This window comes from Siniperca chuatsi, linkage group LG2 (genome assembly GCF_020085105.1).
Source record: "Siniperca chuatsi isolate FFG_IHB_CAS linkage group LG2, ASM2008510v1, whole genome shotgun sequence".
NCBI lineage: Eukaryota > Metazoa > Chordata > Actinopteri > Centrarchiformes > Sinipercidae > Siniperca > Siniperca chuatsi.
The window spans coordinates 17524456-17539745 of record NC_058043.1 but is presented as its reverse complement, the minus strand read 5'-3'; the positions used below and the strand labels follow the sequence as shown (position 1 = coordinate 17539745).

Sequence of the window (15290 nt, the reverse complement as noted above, 5' to 3'; positions counted from 1 at the left end):
ACCTCATTACATCCATCTAATGATGTAATATTATCCAACAACTGATGCACTGGACAGTTAAATGCTTACAAATGATAAATAGATCGACGGATGATCTCCTTTTAACAGGATTCATAGTTGGTGTTCATGTGCCACTTGCTGACCTGAAATGCCACTGGACTAAGATGAATTACCATGGCAACCTACAGGATGCTGTTTAGTAAATTAATGGTGAGTGACCTCGTGCATGGCTGGAGGCAGAGAGTGATGGTCCTAAGAAGAAACAAATGGAGGATGTTCAGTTCATGGTCTGCTGGGTTACGTAAACTGAACTTCACGCAAAACAAATGGACGTCATTACTGAAGAACACTGTTTGAAGTGACGTCTGTGCTACATTTAGTTTAAAAAGTTCAGAGACAGTCCAGCAGATGTCAGCAGATGTTACAGGTAGAGTCTGGAAAGGTTGTATTTGACTGTACGCCGCTTTGCTTCTCAACTTCTCAGAACCAGACAACAAACAAACCAAGCAACGTCTTCCCCCCCAGACTCTCTACAGCATCTTTCCTCTCCTTCATCAATCCTTCCCTCATCTCTTTCTCTGCGTCTTTTCTTCCATTTCTTGTCAGCTCTGTCCCATATCCTCCCATCTTTTTTCTGTTGTTCTGTGTAATTAAATTTGAACAGCGAAAGGTTGACTGTCTGTCTGTGCTGCAAAACAAATCGATCATCCCCTTATCTTGCGGCCACACAGCAGACAATGCTCTGAGATTGATTTAGTTTCCTTCCCTTTAAACCTTTACTGCGTGTTGGTCTCAGGCTCATGCACACTGGCAGGCCTTGATGCTTATCACCTTTCACCTGGATCAAAACATTCCTCATTCCTTTTTCCTAATACATGTTTTCTGATACAGTTTTGGATGATTTTGAAATAATTTTCTCTCTGTGGGAGAGGTACAAGTGTGCACGCTTTACAGTATGTATGACCTCTATGAATGTAAGTGCACCCTAATCTCATTTTCCTGAGATGTTATCTGATTATCTGACTAAAGTGAAATGCATTTACTTATGTTAACCTCAGCAAAGGTCACTTGATTGGCTGATGAACAGGTCTAGGCTACGAGCAGCCTTTATAACAATTTAGTACGGCCTATTTTAATTATTCTTCAAACAGACAATTGTTACATACTTCAAACATTGGCTCTATAGAATTAGCTATGTTAAAGAGTAACAGCTAAAACAGCAGTTAGTCTCTCATTGAAAGTTTCAAGTCTGTTGCACCTCTGATGACACCCAACAGTGATGTCACAGTGTACTGACCACGCCCGGGAGTACACGTCTACATCACTGTAACAAGGTGAGAAGTTCGACCACTGGAGGTCAGAAAAAACAAGATTTTCAGCTCCTGTTAAGTTGCTCTCCAGTGCTAACAAGCTTTCCATTGCCAACAGAGTATTAAAAATGCTTTCCCACTGGATCCAAAGATTTGCCTTTTAGGAAATGTTACTTGTGACATTGTGAATGTAACTTATTACTAAATAAAGCTTAAAGAAATAGCAGAAACCAATTTCTAACGGGGCATACTTTAGAAAATATAAATTAACTAATGGCTTACTGAACAGCCTTCACTAATTCTTTATATATCAGTTATAAGCCATTAATAAAAACCACTTTTTGGTTGTAAAAACATCACTTTCTTTGGTTTCTATATGATAAAAATGAATTCATAAATGTTGGTAATCCATTAATAAGTACTAATTGGTTTCTCATTTTGATAAGGCATCAAGTGTTAGTGTTGAATTTAAAGGGTTTTTACAACAAAAATCCATCAAGTCTGCAATTGTGAATTCTTAATAACATTATAATAAATTGATTGATAAATTGATTTTAACAAGTGACATAGTGGAGGGGGATTTTCCACAACCTGGCAACCCAAAAGTTGTTCTTATTGATGTCTATAATTGATGTATAAGTAGTAAATGAAGACATTAGCTGAAACCTATAAATCCTTTATCAAGGGTTATGTGTTGCCAGAAAATGTACAGCAATGACCAGTGGTGGAATGAACTAAATACATTTACTGTTAAGTACTGTACTTAAGTACAATTTAAAGGTACTTTACTTGAGTATTTCCATTTTATGTTACTTATTATTTGACAACCTTAGTTACAAGTTAATTTGTAGATTCAGATTATTAATACAACATATAAATCAACTAATAATAATATGGATTAAGCTACCCAGCGTTATATAAAGTACCTAAATTTAGCCCCATCTTTACCACCTGCACCGTTAGTAATGCTTACACATTAATGCATCACTAATTATAATCCAGTGATATAATATATATTATTCTGAAATGGGCCATTCTGCATAATGAGTACTTTTACTTTTGGTATTTTAAGTATATTTTGATGCAAATACTTATATAACCTACTTTTACTTAAGTAAGATTTTGAATGCAGGACCTTTACACTGTGGTATTGTTACTTTTACTTAAGTAAAATATCTGAGGACTTCTTCCACCCTGGCAATGACATGAAGCATGACACCCACCCCTCCCCCTTGCGGTCCTTATTTTTTCCACATTATTCGGAGTAAATTTTTGGTTTGTATGTGCTTGGAGGGGCTGTGGAGTTGTGTTCACGTGTACTCTGTTAAAAATCTAAAACAAAAATATTAAAATTTCAAACTGTTGTTTTTTGTATGTTTAGGTCGGAAATGTAACTTTCGTGCGACCGCGTGAGCGCGCACTTAACGGTGGTGCGCGCAGCCCGAGTGGCTCGCTCCCACAGACGCACAGAGGCTCCGCACTGGTGATGGGAATTACGGCTCGTTGAAGTGAACCGGATCTTATGGCTCAGTTTCTTTCGGAGAGTCGGCTCTTTCGGCTCCCAAACGGCTCTTCATTTAGCACCATTTCTGCTGGTCACTGCCTAAGTTACTTTCTTATTTGTTGCAAGAAATAAATATGTAACATTTTTCATCTGCAATACATTAAAATATTCTGTCATACTGGTGGTTAAAAAGTGGGATATGTCGTAGCCTATAACAAAAATAACACCCTACTAATGAAATAGTGTGGTTAATAAATAATCACACAACTCTATATAGACACATACAGTATACTTCGATTTAATTTGAATGATATAGGCTAATATGAAACAAAAAATATATAATGTAAATTCGTCTTCATCTCAGTCTAGCCTATTGTCTTGTCGTTCACCTAAAGGAGCCGGCTCATAGAGCTCTGTTCGTTCGCAGCCGACACATCAGTACTCCTCACAGCAGCATCAGTAAAGCAGCACAGGGTCCAACTCACAGGTGCTTTTCTCCGCTGCTGTTTAAAAAAACTGGCACCATAAGTATTTATTCTATTTTTTACTGAAATTAAGAGCTCCGGGTCGATCACCGGGAGAAGAATTCACACACCCGAGGGATTTCCTACTTGGAGGTAGGCAACAAAAATCAAATTTATAGCGTGTTGTTTAAAGACGCTTTATTATAGGATACATAGAGCTACTCTGTCACACGCATTGATGTTGGTGACACCATGGTTTAACAAGTTTCCAGACAGAAAAATCAGAGTAACCAAGTCTAAACTAAAATATAAACAGAACATATACATTATGTTATCCCTCAAAAGTAAAAGAAAAGGGCATCATCAACAAAGGGAAACCTTCAGTTCGCGATGAAGCTGTGCTGAAACTGCTCTGAGGGGAGCAGAACATAAGTCCTGTGCAGTGTGCTGCAGAACAGCTCTGGTTTGTGTCTACAGCTCAGCAGGAGGTTCTTCAGGTTAAAAGGTTTCGGGCTGAAGCAGTTTAAAATGGATCCTATTGATATACCGTCTGGGCTTTAGTGACAAAGCCCTGATTGGTGAGATCGACCGGAGGAGTGATGGGAAGACAGCTACAGTGTGTGTGTGTGTGTGTGTGTGTAAAGTAAAAGCAGGCAATAGGTTCCTCATTTACATAGTCTAATGAGTTACTGGCTGCCTGGATGGAAAGAAGAAGAGTGCAGTGAGGGGATGGGGCTGTGTCTGTGCCTCACTATTCTTATTTAAGGTTTTAAAATGCAGCGTCCAGCCTGGAAAGGAAATATACACTTTAAGTGTTTTTTGTTTGCAATTCAACATGAAATTGATAACAAAAACTTAGAAATTGATGGATTTCACGTGCAAATATTTTCCATCAATTTAATACAGATTTTCACAACACAGCCTACCCACTTTAAATAGGCACAGTAATGTTTTGCAAGCTTGCTAAAGATCCACAGTGAGTCCACAATAGCGCCTCATCCTTGCACAATTGTTACATCTCTATTGCATTCATTAAATTAAAACATTAACAAATCAAGGAATGTGTCAGTATCCGCCCTCAGTCTGCTTTAAACTGCTCTCTCTTTCTGTCTCAAGATGTGTGGTATGGACGTGGACCTGGACGATGGAGGTTCAGGCGAGGAGGAGAAAGAGGAGGAGTTCTGGATCGGGGAGGGAGTGAAGATGCTGCCCCCTCCCGTGGCCCACAGTGGGGGCAGCGCGTGGGGCAGCCGCAGGGGCAGGTGTGGTTGCGTGGCCTGTGGAGCAGGTCTCATCCTCTGGAACCTGTGTGTCGTCTTGGCCAGCGCTCTGCTCCTGGCTGTGGTCTTCTCTGTGGTGCTGCTGCCTGCAATGCTGCTGCTGTATGTCGGTTTCCTCTGCCATTCCAGGGTGAGTTGTCCGCAGCACTGTGGTCTCAGGTTAAGAGATATTACTCTGTTGTGTATTCTCTTTGTAGCAAGTACAAGCTGAGGGGAAAGGTTTACTGTTATTCTAGTTGACAGCTGATCTCCTGATGTGATTTGAGCTCCAACATTCAGGTTGTAAAGTTGTATCTGAGCTAATCCTGCCCCTGGATGCTACAGACTATAATAACAGACACAGGATAGTGTTTACTAGTGGCAGGAATCACAATGGGCCTCAGAATGCAGTATTTTCACAACACAAAATAATAGGATAAAGATTTGGGATATTTTGCAATTTATTACATTTTTTTGTAAAAAAAAAAAACGTTTGTGCACCTCTCGAGGATTATTAAAGCTGCTATAGTCAATATTTTTTAATAACAATGGATCAAATGACAATGTAATCTCTGTAAACAGATATCTGCAAATGAATGCAGAATCTGCAGGCAAGGGACAAGATTTTGATATCGGAAGTGTTCTGGTCTGTTTCCGTTTCTAATCCGTTGGTTGCATTCAGGTAAACAGTCCGTGTGGAGAGCCAAAGAGGTGGAACCCATCGGCTATCGTCTGACGATGATTTATCATTTTATCACTCTCAGAACCCTAGAGATTAGCTTTTTGTCAGCTTTTTAAAAATATTATCTGCATTCAAATCGTTGTCACACGATAGCCGATAGGTTCCACGATTGCTAATTGGATTGTAAACAATGACCGGCGCACGGAAGAGGTAGTCTTGGCCCAAATATCCGTTATTCATATATCCGCTGGCTACACTGGAAGCCCCAAAATACTGGCTGTTGCCCCCAGAGGCTAAAACGATAGCCAATGGGTTCCATTGGCTATCATCATTGGCTGCAGTTCCCCTCAGCTCTACAGCGTTTTAGCTCATTGTTTTGCTTTTACGGCTCACAACTTTATTCTTTTGGTTCATTCTCACTGCTCTCATCAACGTTGTTTCAAGCAGCTGTTTTCAGCAAAAACCCCCCCACTATACACTACTTGTCCAGCACCAAAGGGCAGTCAGACACAATTAGCAACCAGCTGGTGAACATAGTGGAGCATTTAGCAGCTAAAGAGCCAGATATTTTTCTCAGCAGTCGATGGAGACCAAAACAGAGAGAGGGAATATTGGACTTCATGTCATGTGGACACAAACACGACTCCAAATAAATGATAATGTTCCTTCGTAACTGCTGGATGAGTTAAATAAGCAACTTTATGCTAAATAGTTTCCCCTATCAACTTAAAATGTGATAATATGTCAATGTTGTGTTTTCAGCTTGTTTCTGCAGCCCCCAAGTGGCCAAAAAAACCCAGTTAATGCAAGGTATAAAAGGATAGCAATCTGTGCCAACCAAAGAGCCAAACAGTATGTTTTCAATCATTTACAAGAAGGAATCTGCACTACTCCAGTTTCCTTTAACTTAGCTGGAAGTTTAGGCAAGTAAGCCCATGTCATTTACAGAAAGTGGGAGGATTATCTTTCCTGAAGATTGGCACCTGAAGTGAGTCCTAAAGGGAAACAGACAATCACAGCCTTAAGGGAAAGTCTTTTTGGCAGCATATGTCATATGCCTCACCTTCTCCACAAAGTTGTTAAGGCTTTGGTTTTTATTATGAACAACAAGCTCATCCAAAAAGATAATGACTAAACTCGAATGTTGGAGCCTGTCAGGCAGTGTTTGTTCTAATGAGGTGAGGAGATGGGTGCGGCTAATTTTTTGTGAATCACATGAGGGGCAGACTGATCATCAGTAAAATATGGTGAGTCTAGCTATCATGCCAAAACATTATGTGAAGATGTGCAGTTCTGGCTTTGGCTCACACGACTGGTCTTAACATTACATCCCACCTTTGAATCTGTAGCTTCTGCCAGAGACCAAGGTTGTCTCAGTGAATGATTTGGTCTCTGAAGGTGCAGCCACGCGTATGACGGAGCAGACAAATTACGAACATGCAAAGTCTGTGCGTGCAACAAGACTATAATTGTGATTGGGGCAGAGCAAATGTCAATTCAGAGCAAACAATTACAGACAATGTCAGTCAGAGAGTTCCCCCTTATTGTGGTGACAGACTGAACATGGAGAGAGGGACCCACTGAGAAGACAAGACCGTCTGATTTGGTGCCAGCACCAGCTGTGCACAGACACAGTGACAGCACGATGAGGAGGGCAATGTACTCAGTGAAATCAAAGGTTGCACTTGACAGAGGTGTGTCTGTGTGTGTGCTTGTGTGTGTGTGTGTGTGTGTGTGTGTTAAACACTGCTGTTGCTAGGGTACATTTGTAGGAGGCAAAGTTCCTTTTGAAAAAGCTTACAATAGGAAATCATTTAGAAAAAGGGCTTCAGACGTAACCAAGTCATTTTGAGGGTGTCTGAGTGACTTTGGCAGAGAAAAGGAGATAATGTGCTTGTACTTTATGTCGTGTGTGTTTCACCTTGTTGTAAGCTCTTGTGAGGATGTCACTGTGTACTTCTGCAGCTGCTAACCTCATGTGCACTCTGATCTCACCCCTCGTGCTTTCTCTCCTCATCCACTCATTGTTTTGTTCTTTTCCTGCCTCTTTTACATGTTTCTTTAGTTTCCATCTCTTTCTCTCAGGCCTCCCCCTGCCCACCTCCTCCCTCTCGCTCGCCGTCACAGGTGATTGACAGCTCGGAGGGTTACTGACAGCTACTGAGCCACGTCTTATCTGAACAGTAGAGGGAGGCTGGGAGAAACTCTGTCACAGCCCACTACCCACACTGTCCCATTTCTGCACCCTGAGCATATGCAGACACACATGCACTAATCATACCTAGCCAATGACAAATCCTACATGTTTGCTTTTCATTAGAAGAGAAGCTGTTGATCCCAAAATGTCCATCATGTCCTCTGCAGCCCTTCTGTCTACTCTTATGATCCCCTCTGTTTGTCCTTGTAGGTCCTTGACGCCCCCTCTGCCATCTGCCATTACCTTGACGACAACAGCTGCTCCGCCCTCATCATCCTGGGCTTTGTGATGATGTCGCCGCTCGTGGTCGTGGCGGCCGCCATCTTCTGTGGGCTGCTCCGAAGGTTTCGACTCCTGCTTCTCATTCAGCCGATCACACGTGCCTGGTACCGAGGGCGGCTGCTGGACTGGGTGGGCAGCATCCATGCCTGGGTCTGATATGCTAACAGTCAGGGGGGATCAGAAAGTTAGATCAGTGTAAAATAACCAGAGAGATACAGGGGGTAGACAAAATAATGTAAACACCTAACAATATAATCAATAAAATAGTGCTACAACAAATCTTACCTTTCTGATGATGCTCAGTTTTGTCGAGATTGTGTCAGAGAGATGTTGACTCAACTAGATGCTACGTTTTAAAGAAATAGTTTGACATTCTGGGGAATATGCCTATTCACTTTTTGGTTGAGAGTTAGATGAGAAGTTCGATACCGTTTTCATGTCTGTACTGTACAAATGAAGCTACAACCAGCAGTCGGTTAGCTTAGCTTAGCATAAAGATTGGAAGCAGGGAAAACAGCTGTCCAATCTAAGGCTCACTAATTAACACATTATACATTACACTTGTAATTGTAAAATTGTAAAAACATCAAGTTGTGGTTTTACCATGCATTACTATTGGAACAACAGATGTGTCTTTTATAAATAAAGCTGCCTTGTCTTGCCTCATAAAGGGGGGAAAGCTTTTTGGGCTGCTGGGGATTTTGCAATGCCAGGAGTGGCCACTGGGACAAATTGGCAGCAAGGCTGAGTGGCGCCGCCGTATCCAGCTCTCTTAATTTATCCATGGGCTTTACGGACTATTTCTTTTCTGGGCGTAGTAATGTCCTGGAGTCTCTGCTGGTTGCCTGGCAACCTCACAGTGTCGACAAGATTCCAGGTAGTCAGTGCTGTTGCCGAGAAATTGTTGTAGCACTCGTAAAACCCTTTCTAAAATGTTCTAAAATTTGTGTTGTTGTACTGGGCTGTGTTGATAGGTGTCTCGATTATTTTGTCTATCCCCCAACCCTGTATTGCCTGTTTGCTAAATATGTTGACATGGTTACATGTGGGACATATATTGCTGTGAAGTTATGTGTGGTTGCACATTAGAAGTCTAGCAAAAAGTCAAAACATAATTGCAAACGTTAGATTTGTTGATCTGTTTTGAGTTTAACTTGGTCCAGTATGTAGGGCTCCATTTCCTCGGGCCTTCAAATACCCTGAAAAACAAGGTGAATTATGTAAAATTTATGATAAAAAGCAGCATAAAAGGACTTTAATATCGTCTGTGAGGTGAATTAAATGGACAATGATGTTTGTACTCGAACAAGTTTATCTGATGTAGCATCATTAGCAGTCATGTCTTGTGGGAGGGAAGGGGGTATATGAAACATATTCATTTAAGTGGATCTTTTAGATTCCATTGTGACATAAAAAACCCACACCCTTCATTATAAAAACAACACAAGTTGACAGTACGACAAAGTAATGGCTGTTTAGTGGGAGCCAGGTGTTAAAGTGGGATTTGAATCATCAGACCAGGAGCTCATTCTGCTGCCTCTTTGCTTTCTGGTCATTTAAATTCATCAGTGACACACGCGCCGCACATCCTTTTTATCTGTGTCACCGCTCCGTAATTAAGTGTTCAGATTTGAGGTTTCATTTCTCAGAAGAAGGCCTTGAATCATATTAAATGGGGAGCAGTTATTACTTGTCCTAAGCCATTGCTATCATACTGAAATGTATTTATATTCTATTTAAACATATTTATTTGTGTGTTTTGTCTGTGTCTGCTTATGTCAGTCCTGTTACTGACCCTCCATTGTATGTAAATAGTTTGATTACAATAATGTTAGTTTCAGTATTTTCAGAGAACTGTAAAGACAAAGGGTGAGATGTATTTCGTTTTATTTTTGCAGAGTTGTACGCTGGTAAATATCACACCTGAAATAATTTATTGGAAAGATAAGGACGGCTAATCGGGGGGTTATTTGTCAGCTTTTTTCCAGCTTTTCATTTCAGTGTTATCAACAAAACAGCAACAAATTGTCATGTTCAGACGTTCCATCAATAAAAAAGAGGGCTTTCTCCCCCCTAGAGTGTCTCTTTTGTGATGTGACCTGTTTATAAAGGTTTGAAAGGTTTGAGGATAAGAGTCCAGTGAGTGATGACTTAACATTCAGCTCGGAAACATACATGCATAACACACACATGAAAACACCCTAAAAGGGCATTATGACCTTGATTTCAAAACAAAACAATATGAGAAAGTCTCTCACACGACACAAATGCTGACCCAGTCTGTCCTGGTGATGTATGTAGTCCATTAAACCAGTTCAGCACTGTTCATATTGACAGATACATAATCCCTCTCCTGTTCAGAGAGCCTGCATGTGTTGACATGTGACTGCTCTCAGTACCAGCCCACAGTAGGATTGTTGTGTTTACCTAGCAATTTGTGTAAGCCCTTCACAATGTCTGCTTATCAAAAGCATGTGCTTCTGTCTGCTTGAGCAAATATACAAAAGCAAAAGGTTAAGGCTGGGTATCAAATCTCAATACCCTTTTAGTATCAGAAACTGTGAAGTAAAGAGAGCTGGCATTGAATGCGTGGTCAGAATCTCGTTTACTTATTCTTCAATCAGGTAATTAATGGTTTTAATTACTTAGACACCGCAGCGCTTTGCGCTAAATATTTGTTAAGGTAATATTTACCATCAGCACTAATAGCATATGGGAATGTCATTAGTTTTAGTTTTGCAGGTAATAATAAATAATAATAATAAAACTTTATTTATAGAGCACTTATCAAAACAAAGTACAAAGTGCTTCACAACAAGAAAAATAAAATAACACAGTGAATGACGAAATATAAAGAAATAAAACACATGAAATACAGAAAAGCAATAAAATAAACAGTAAAATAAACAGCCAGTTCACGTAAAATCAGGATATGCTTTCAGATAAAAATGTGTTTTGAGACGAGATTTAAATGAAGACACTGACTCAGACAATCTAATTTCTTCGGGCAGGTTGTTCCAGAGCCTCGGGGCCCTGATAGCAAAAGCTCTGTCCCCTTAGTTTTCATCCTGGACTCAGGAACAGACAGGAGACCCCTGCCCGAAGATCTCAAACTACGTGAAGGTTCATAAGGGATTACAAGGTCTAAAATATAATCTGGGGCCAGGCCATGAAGAGCCTTAAAAGTAATCAACAAGATCTTAAAATCAATCCTAAAACCAACAGGGAGCCAGTGTAAAGAGGCTAAAACAGGTGTTATGTGGTCATAACTTCTTGGTCCTGGTTAACAGCCTAGCAGCTGAGTTTTGTACAGTCTGCAGTCGTGTCAGAGCTTTTTGATTAAGACAAGTGAACAGGCTGTTACAATAATCAAGGCGTGAGGAGATAAAAGCATGCACAACAGTTTCTGCATCACTAAGATTTAAAATAGATCGTATTTTTGCAAGGTATTTTGTCATAAATTGAAATATTGATAATTATGGTGCTAGATGAAATGTGAAGGGGTCCCCAAAGTTTTTACACGTCATCTTCTTTACACGTTGTTGTGACATTTCACAAAAAACCAAAGCAAATTTGGACCTCACGGTGGTGCTAAAAGAAAAGTCAGAGGATCGCCAAAGTCATTAGGATTCATCCTCTGGGGACCATGAATGTCTGTATAAAATAGTGGTGGACTGATCAACTGACCGACCTTGCCATCCCTAGAGCCATTTAAAATTAAGGTAAGAGTAAGGTATCAAAAAAGTATTGTTTTAAGGAGAAACAATTATCATTTGAGCACTAGTATCAAAAGATTTTAACATAATGGCCAATGTGCAAAAGAGAAGGGGCAACAAATAACATGCTGTTGACCGAAAACAGGCCACATACCACCACCTTGCTGTTCTGGAGCTTTTGATAGTGTCACGATCTTCATCAGCAGGTGGAGTTCGCCCAGTTGTCATGGAATTACAGATGTTCAAATTTCCATTTTTCTGAGCACTTTAAGGACTTCTTGTCCATGTTGGCTTAAAATTTGAGATTGACAGTTCAATCTCATAAAAACAATCTCACATTTAGAGATTGTCTTCGACAACTGGCAACTCCATCTGCTGAGGAGGATCGTGACATGATCGAAAGCTCCAGATACTGAGTGAACCTTGAAATGAGATTGCTTTTGTCAACTGCTGTTTTCAAGGTCAAGTATTAACTGTCAGTCTCATCATACTTGTTAGCCTCATGCATGACGTCTGCATTGGTGTCTGCAACAGAATATAACAAACTCAGTGCAGTGAAACTGTGCAGCAGACATACTAGTTTACCATCCAGACATGCAGTGCTACTGGTCAGCTTAAGCTCACTTTGTGTGTCTCCTCATTGCGTGACTCATACCACTAAGCTTTGAAGTCATCCTCTGCATGTATACTGTTTACTGTGAAGTGGCTGGAAACGTGGCTGAGCTTTAGTGTGTTCCCCTGAGGCGGAGAGAGGAGAACCAAATTGGATTAATTGTTTAGTTAAAAAGGAAAATTGTCTTATAATGTGAGTCAATCACTTGTAGCACTGTTCTCTGTTGTTAAGTGGTTGACAATTTGAACAGATGCAGAGTATGGGGGAGGAAATGCAGTAGGATGGACCAAACAATGAGTTCTGAAAGCCAGAAATTTCAGCAAGATTGAACACTGGGTCATTGGTATTGATGCCCTTCAAAAATACATTATAATAATGCCCCTTTAAACTATAATTACAGATTATGAAATCCCTGAATCGCCCCTTGAAAATGCTCATGTCACCAGTTCATCATTCATTAGTTCCCCTCATGGTCCGCCAGCTGTCCGTTCAGTGTGTACGCTGAAAAAAGAATCCGGTGTTTGTACACAGCCCTGGCTCTGTAAATGCTAAACAAACAAAGTGGCTCGGACCGAGCCACACAACACTATTCCAGCTATTCCAGCCATGATTTGTTCGTTATATGACTTGCCCACAGACATTCAGCTTACTTTCTAGTTTGCCAAGATATGCTGTTGTTGAGATGTTAGCTATAGTAGCAGCAGAGCTGTGAGTATCGCTGTCTGGAGCTGGCTTGCTGGCTCTGGGAAACCATCTCGTCCTCTCTGGCTGTTAGCTTCGCAGCAGCAACTGTAGCGACAGTTTGCTAACCCACAACCGAGCCAACGCTAGTTACATTACTTGCTTTGTTGTTGTTCGCTCTATGTGATAGTATTTGTCATGGTATTGGATTTCTCCAGAATCACATAACCCACCTTTAAGAGTCAATTAATCTAATATTCAGCATTTGAACCTTGAAATGTTTCCATTTCTTCTCATAGCTGAGTGTGAAAACAGCATGAAACAAAGCAAAATAACTCAGACCATCAGATTCTACAAAATTCATAAAACCTGGCCATTTCCACGGAAACCTTGTGACATTAAGTCAACCCATTGGTAAATGTGTTATCATTTTATAATAACAGTTTTAGGACTTAGTAAGAGGCCTATACTAAATTAACTGTTAAAATGGAGATAATTGGAGTGTAGGGTGAGTGAAAATCAGTAAACAAGACGAGTCTACAGCCATGCTAGTGGCTCTGTCAGGCTGTACCTAGGCACACCAGTGCTTTGAACTAAATGTTAACATCAGTATGCTAACATGCTGATGTTAAACCACTTAGTGTCTTAGTTTACACACAAAGTACAGCTGAGGCTGATGGGAATGTTATTATATTTGCAGGTATTTGGTCATAAAACAGAGTAGTGAACAAATTAAAATTTTGACCTGATGATGGTGCTACAGGGAAAGTTAAGGAGATCACCAAGTCATTAGGATTCATCCTCTGGGGACCACAAATGTCTGCACCAAATTTCATGCCAATCCGTCAAATATTTGTTGAGATATTTCAGCCTGGACCAAAGTGGTCGACATTTCCATCCCTAGAGCCACGCCACTAGCATAGCTAAAAATACTAACATCCCTGTTTTAGTGACATTAAAGTGTGGATACCTTTTTGTGACAAAACAGTTAAGTGAGGGACAAATGCAGCTGATCGGATCCATTTCCAATAATAATGGAATTCTTTTAATACCTCACTGTCTCTTTAAAATTTAACCCATTAGTGTAAGGGGCCTTCTAACTGCTCTAACCAGTCCCACACATTTTCACCAGAGTGATAAAGATGTTGGTTTTTGTTGTTCTCTTTCAAAGTGGACTCTGTAATGGATGCTTTATCTGTCTGAGTGCCGCCTTTAAAAAAAAGAAGAGTCTATTAGACAATATTTCAAAGCAGTTGTATCAATGAGGAGAATGCATGTAAAGTGCTGACAGGAGTGATTTTCAGTTTGCTGGTCGGTAACTATTAGCTCTAATATTTGAGTTCAAACACTACAAATGGACAATTCCCATAAAACACAGTGAACCGATGAGCACAGGCCATGTGGCTGGATGGTGATCTTATACGCTGTATAAAATATTGTTCTGAACAACATCTGTGAGTCTCTTAAGGACGTTCTTCATAGGTAAATATAATTAAAAAAAATAAATATGGACATTTAATAACACCCTCTAGGTCATTATTGCTACTTTAATGTATATTTTGATGCAATTTTCACATAGACCCTACTGATTTGTCTCCATGACAACTTGGATTTTTCAGGTATTTTCCATGGCAACTGAATTATATTAGAGGGAATACTGATTATATATAATTTATAACTCTGGGGGTGACAATGTGCCACAAAGCTGAAAAACTGTAGATCTACCAGCATCAACATATGTGTAGCAGACGTGTGTGTGTGTGTGTGTGTGTGTGTGTGTGTGTGTGTGCTCTTGGAGTCAAATAATTTCATGCAACAACTTCCTGGAGCAAAGAGGACCAAGGCCTTTGAGTACTAAAGATGCCACAGTGAACTGCAGCATGAAAAAACAAGTGAAGAGCAGCTTTGTGTAACTTTAGTCCAGTTCAGCCTGCCAAAAGACTTGATCACCTTTTTTAAACAATTACATCAAATAATGCAAAACAAACATAACATATCAACACATAATGAATTGAAACGCAGTGTGGCAACAGGACTATAGTTAATTTTCCTCATGTTTTGTCCACACAGTACAGTCATAGTGTTACAGTATGACAGCAGAGTGTATTTGGTTCTGTACTCCAGCACAATGGATGTGAAAAGAGACAATGACTCTCAGCTTTAAGGGTGTTTGAGGGTGTTCTTGTTTATATTGGGTGAACAGTGTGGCTCCTTTTTCATCCTACAATTTTAGGAGAATGCAGAAAGATAAAAATTCTAAACATACAGACAAAGCAACCCAGAACATTATTGGTACCCATCTACAGAAGTGCCTGCAGAGTCCAAAGGATGCTAAAAGACAATGACTTGAACTGAAGATGGTTGCTGTACAGTGTCTGCTGACTGATGTTTTGGAGCTCTTGCACCAACTAATCGCAATCGTAAGTTCAAACTTAGCCGAGTTGTAACACGGTTAGTTGTTACTAAATATTTACACCCAGTAACTGCAGGTTTAACTGTTTTGTAGCTAACTGAACCAACTGACAAAGCTAACGTTGCTAATATACTGTATGACCCTGTTTGTTTTGCTTGAAGAGTAGATA

At 40.2% G+C, this 15290-nt stretch overlaps 1 protein-coding gene across 1 annotated transcript; it reads left to right on the top strand.

The window, feature by feature from the left end:
* The first annotated feature begins 3246 nt into the window (after window positions 1–3246).
* LOC122884486 (transmembrane protein 88) lies at window positions 3247–9781 on the top strand. Its single transcript, XM_044214486.1, has 3 exons — window positions 3247–3431; window positions 4395–4688; window positions 7627–9781. Exons 2-3 carry the CDS (start codon window positions 4395–4397, stop codon window positions 7852–7854), a joined length of 522 nt encoding a protein of 173 aa, XP_044070421.1. The 5' UTR covers window positions 3247–3431; the 3' UTR covers window positions 7855–9781.
* Window positions 9782–15290: the final 5509 nt, after the last annotated feature.

Coding starts and splice junctions, on each gene's coding strand:
- LOC122884486 (XM_044214486.1), top strand. CDS start 4,395: ATGTGTGGTATGGACGTGGACCTGGACGATGGAGGTTCAGGCGAGGAG. Junction 4,689..7,626: donor GTTTCCTCTGCCATTCCAGG/GTGAGTTGTCCG, acceptor TTGTCCTTGTAG/GTCCTTGACGCCCCCTCTGC.